This window comes from Haliotis asinina, chromosome 10 (assembly GCF_037392515.1).
Source record: "Haliotis asinina isolate JCU_RB_2024 chromosome 10, JCU_Hal_asi_v2, whole genome shotgun sequence".
In the NCBI taxonomy this organism is placed as follows: Eukaryota; Metazoa; Mollusca; class Gastropoda; order Lepetellida; family Haliotidae; genus Haliotis; species Haliotis asinina.
The window spans coordinates 3603547-3609558 of NC_090289.1; the positions used below are offsets into that span (position 1 = coordinate 3603547).

General features: G+C 45.8%; 1 protein-coding gene across 1 annotated transcript; it reads left to right on the plus strand.

The window, feature by feature from the left end:
- The first annotated feature begins 1419 nt into the window (after positions 1 to 1419).
- LOC137297817 (uncharacterized) lies at positions 1420 to 2280 on the plus strand. Its single transcript, XM_067829771.1, has one exon. It carries the CDS (start codon positions 1420 to 1422, stop codon positions 2278 to 2280), a length of 861 nt encoding a protein of 286 aa, XP_067685872.1.
- Positions 2281 to 6012: the final 3732 nt, after the last annotated feature.

Below are 6012 nucleotides of genomic sequence, written 5' to 3' on the forward strand. Positions count from 1 at the left end.
TGACACGTCATTCCCTTTTTAGAGATTGGCGACGCCAGGCCATTTTGTCTCAGTCCCTAAAATTCGCTATCTACCTGCTAATTGCTAAGAGTTTTGCGTTCTTTTTGGGTTCCAGCACGTAACCCTTCATTAGTCTCAGGTAGCTGTGACCCATTTTTTCACCTGTGCGACAGGTAGCTACCGTCCCGGAGTGCATGTGCGTCCCGTGCACGGGCTGGAGTGAGCGGGGGTCACGCACGGACGGCCCCTCCGGTCCCGGAGCTTCCGACTTCACAGATACTTCGGGTTCGTGACACACTCCGAACCCTCTGTGTACTGAACCCTCCTTGTACCGAACCCTCCGTGTACCGAACCTTCGTGTACCGAACCCTCCGGGACTTGTACAAATAGTTGCATCACGGATGTCTGCAACTCAGCCTATTATGGATCGAGTCTACTCCCCCTACTGTGGGAGGTGCGGGACTCCTAAGAGTCAGAAAGACCCTCATGCGGTCTGCAGGGGGTGCAAACCAACGTGTGCAGCTGATTCCCATTGTTCGAAATGTAATGAACTGTCTGACCCGGAATTCAAGGCCTACTTTTCCGCCATCTGGAGATCCGAACACAAATGTCACAGGAAAAGGTCCTCGGCTACGGCTACCTCCACAGCTTCCTCCGCCTTCTCGAGGGTTTCTCACTTTCCATCTCCTCACTCTCCTCTTTGCCCTCTGGCCTCGGGAGGTGGGGACGAGATCATTATTCGGGTGCGGTCAAAGGAGTTCGACCTTGAAAGTGAGCAGGAAGCACTTATGGACCCCCTGGTCCAAATATCCCATCCAAAAGTCCGATCAGACGAGCAGTTCGCCAGTTCGACTTCCCATTCACCCCGGAGCGTGGTACGGTTGGCTTCCCACATCAGACAGCCTAACCCTCTGGATGAGGTAGATCCCCTCCCCTCATTCGCATCCTTCCGGAGGCTGAGGACGCTACCCCTCCACCTACGGGAGATCTGGTAGCTCATCTGGCGGCTGTGGCCGAATTTTCAGGGGTACCTCTGGGGGAACTTGAGGACCACCCGTCCAAAGCCAAGAGGGCTAGAGTGGCTTCCTTTTGTGGCGAGGATTCCCTCTGTGCCCCTTGGAAGGCTCTTCCACCTCATCGCCTCCTTCAGGGGGCGGAACGTGACTTTCAATCACCAGGTGGACCTGGTCGTCTCCTTCCTCCGTTAGTACTTACGGACAGACAACGTAGCAACATCCCCTTGGTTAACTCCCGAAACTCACTAACTCCACCCCTCCTCCACCGAACCCCACAGCACAATTGATGGGTGGGTCCCACCAGTCCTCCCCCTCAGATATTAGATCCTTCCATAGGGCCTGTAGGGGGTCTTCTCTCGAAATATGTGCAAAACTGGGTTCAGCTCAGACTGGACAATTTCGTATGTCAGATTCTGAAGTCGGCTTCCACATGCCTGTCTCCTCCTCTCCACCTCTCACCTGCCATCCAGTTGAACAGCTTCCCGATCCGGACAAGTTCGAGTTGATATTGGAACAGGTGGAAACTCTCATTGCCAAGGAGGCAGTGGAGGAACTCCCTCTCGAGAATCTGACTCTTGGCTATTACTTTCTGGTATTTCTCAGGTCCAAAAAGAACTCGGGAAAATGGGAGCTTATTCACGATTTGAAGGAGTTCAACTCTTCCTTCCTCATACAGCCCCCATATCTTCGACTCTTGACGCTTGGATCAGTCATGCGGTCACTGGAGCCCTTGAACTACATGATATCGCTCGACCTCCAGGATGCATACCTGCACATCCCGATCTGTACACCTGATCAGAGGTACTTCTGTTTGATCCTGGTAGGTTGCTACTTTCCGTGGAACGTCTTTCCGTTCGGGATTTCCTCCACCCTATGGCTGTTCACATGGGTAACTCAACCCATTATCCACTTCCTTCACAAACATAGGATGTATCTGGACGATGGGTTCTGTCACAAACATTTGCCGGCCATTCTGGAAGAACAACGGGACTTTGTAATTCTTTTGCTCCGGTGGTTAGGATGGCTTGTAACCTTGAACAAGTCAGACCTAGTGCCGACAAAATCTCTACAGTTTCTCGGGGCCGTCCTAGACACAGCTCAGTTCAGAGACTTTGTGCCACATGAGCGAATGACGAAACTCCAGTCTCCGATGACCCAGATGAACGGACCTCTGTCCCTCCATCAGTGGCAGAAGCTACTGGGTCTTCTGATGTCCGCACAAGACCTAATGGTCACGGGGCGACTCCTCCTCAGACCTCTTTAGGTCTTCCTGAACCATTACATCAGGGAGATGCACTGCACCCAACTCCGTCCTCCAATCCCGTCACTCAATCTCTTTGTGGACTCCGCCACTCAGGGGTGGGGAGCAAACATGAATACGGAACAAACATCAGGGGTGTGGAATCCCTCCCTCCAGTCTCGACACATAAACCTCCTGGAATTGGATGCAGTATGGCTAGCAATCCTCCACTGGAGGGAAGCCCTCAGGGAGGAAGTGGTACTGGTTCACACAGACAGCTCGGTGGCGGCCTGGGCGATCAACCGCCAGGTCTCGACCAGAGCGGATCCACTTCTCCAGTTTACACTAAAACTGTTCGAGCTGACACACAGCTTGCAGTTGACCATTTGGGCGGGGTCAATAACATCTTCGCGGACGGCCTCTCTAATCCGGACAGCCCTCCCTCCATGGAGTGGCAACTGCACCCTCAGACTTACAAACGTTGTGCCTTCAGTTCAGCAGGCTGGTGGTGGATCTGTTTGCCACCAAACTCAACCACCAACTGCCCACGTACGTGTCCCCTGTACCTGACCCAGAGGCCTGAGCCTTAGATGCTCTGTCCTTAGACTATGAAGGGATGGACGCCCCAGTGATACTAGAACGGGTAAATAATCGAGTCTGGACCAGACAATCCAGTGATCAATAACATGAGCATCGATCTGCGCAATTGGGAACCGATGACATGTGTCAACCAAGTCAGCTAGTCTGACCACCCGATCCCGTTAGTCGCCTCTTACGACAAGCATAGTCGCCTTTTATGGCAAGCATGGGTTGCTGAAGGCCTATTCTACCCCGGGACCTTCACGGGTCCTCTAGATATGGAGGTTACTTTGTCCTCATAGAACAAGCAGAGGACAAATTCCTCACGTTCACGTGAACGATCCCCGATTGTACCACCATGGTCAATATTATTCAATGGAATTGTAGAGGATTGAATCATAACTTCAATGAAGTGCAATTACTCGACGAAGATTTCAGCCGGCAGCTTTTTGTCTCCAGGAAACATATCTGAAAAAGACAGACAGCTTTAACTTAAGACCATATAGTGATTATCATTCCTTTTCTCCCTCTGGTGAAAAAGCAACAGGAGGCGCTTTTATTTTGGTTCATCAGAGTGTCATACATAGCCCAGTCACTCTAAATACCGATCTTCAAGCTGTTGCTGTTCGACTGACCCTTCACATTGCACTGACATTGTGCACCTTGTATATCCCTCCATCTTCTACTATTCAACAATCGGATCTCCAAAATCTGTATGATCAACTGTCGAAGCCCTGTCTCATCATGGGCGACCTCAACGCACACAACCCGCTTTGGGGAAGGGCCCATACTAATAATAAAGGTAAAATCTTTGAGGAACTTATTTCAGACAATAACCTATGTATATTTAACAATGATTCACCCACCTATTTGCATCCAGCAACGGGGACATATTCTTTCCTGGAACTATCAATCACCGATTCTACCTTATATAATGAATATGAATGGATGGTCCATGACGACCTATGTGGGAGTGATCACTTTCCAACCATTCTTAAAACATTCCACCCTGGTTATGATCCACCTTTGTATCGACGGAACTTCGCGAGGGCTGATTGGTCATTATATACGACACTATGTACTGATTACTTAAAACATGACATTTTCGCGAACAGCGAAGATCCTATACTGTTATTTTCAGATATACTGAACAACATTGCTGACCAATCTATACCCGAATCCTATGCAATTCCACACATGGTTTAATAATGAATGTAAACAGGCCAGAAAGAGCAGGAAGAAAGCTGAAAAATATTTTCAACGCCCTCTTACTGTCCATAATTTGAATAAAGTAAAAATGTTAAATGCTAAGGCTCGACGTCCATTTAAGCAGACTAGGCGTCAGTCTTGGAGAAACTATGTATCTAAGATCAGTTCCCGTATACCGATTTCAAAAGTGTGGAATATGATCCAAAGAATTAAGGGCAAAGGTTCCAAATCAACGGTACACCATCTGAAGGATGATGACAATTTGTTAACGGATAAAGCTGATATTGCCAACAAGCTTGGTGAAACTCTTGCCAAACATTCTTCTTGGTCAAATAACGTCCCTGCATTTCAATAGTACCAGAAACAACAAGAGAAGAAACGTATAAAGTTTAATTCGGATAATGGCGAAGATTATAATGAGTTATTTTCATTACATGAACTCTATCCTGCTCTTGAGCAAGCTCATGATACAGCGACAGGGGCCTACGATATCCTCTGTCAGCTCCTAAAGCATTTACCTGAATCATGTCTGGAAACTCTACTAAATATATTTGATATGGTATGGACTACAGGGAATTTCCCAACTTCATGGCGTAATGCCATTGTTGTACCTATTCCAAAGCCTGGCCAGGATCATACCGCTCCGTCTAATTACAGACCAATCTCTTTAACGAGCTGTGTCTGTAAAACCATGGAACGAATGGTAAACAATAGATTAACTTGGTATCTTGAAACCAACAACCTTCTTACAAATATCCGATGTGGCTTTAGGAAAAATCGTAGTACCATTGATCATCCGGTACGTTTAGAATCCTTTGTTAAAATGTTATGGCAAATAAACAACATGCTGTGTCGATTTTCTTTGATCTTGAGAAAGCATATGATACTACCTGGAAGCATGGAATTTTAAAGGATTTACATAATTTTGGTTTCGGGGGGCGTTTACCTCTTTTCATATCACAGTTTTTAAACGACAGGCAATTTCAAGTCCGAGTGGGTTCTACCCTGTCTGATCATTATAATCAGGATCAGGGGGTCCCACAAGGTAGTACTTTGTTACATTGTAAAGTGTCAAGATCAATAGTTTATCTTAGGTTTAAACTGATTCAATCGATGAAACTTTTTTGTGGATGAATATGCATACTATTGTACGGCAACTACAGTTGTGTTTCAACAAGATAAATAAATGGTGTCTTGAAAATGGTTTTAAATTTTCTAAATAAAAAAAACTAACTGCATACATTTCTGCCGTAAATGTAAGCCACATAAAGACCCAGAACAATTTTTAAATGGCACTCCCATCAAAGTAGTCAAGGAGGCCAAGTTCTTAGGTCTGATTTTCGACTCACATTTAACATTTCTTCCGCATATCAAATCCCTAAAATCTAAATGCCTGAAGGCACTCGATCTATTAAAAGTCGTGTCATACTCAAAGTGGGGAGGGATCAGGCCACTCTCCCACATCTATATAGAAGAAGAAGAATACAAGAATATAATCAATTAAAAAATAAATATAGCAATTATAAATCTTTATTTACAAATGGGTCCAAGGACGTTGGCACTGTAGCTTGTGCCACTGTCATTGGATCCAGAACAATGTCTCTTAGATTACCGGATAGCAGTTCTATTTTCACAGCTGAAGCAAACGCCATATTAACGGCTCTTAAATATATTCAAAGACTCCCTAAACATAAACAATACATAATTTATTCAGACTCTCTTTCTTGTCTTCAGGCTTTTAAAAATATTTTTTGTAAACATCCACTTTTAACTGAAATTAATGAATTGTACAATGATCTTTCTACTGGCCAGTACGACATCGTCTTTTGTTGGTTGCCCAGTCACGTAGGCATTTCTGGTAACACAATGGCAGATCTTGCTGCTAAGCTAGCTCTCAACAAGTCTGTAACACCACTTCTTATTCCATACTCAGATTATAATGCTACAATTAGAGCGTATATCCGTGAT

Bases quoted from the DNA above. Each gene is read 5' to 3' on its own strand.
- LOC137297817 (XM_067829771.1), top strand. From the start codon at position 1,420: ATGTCAGATTCTGAAGTCGGCTTCCACATGCCTGTCTCCTCCTCTCCA.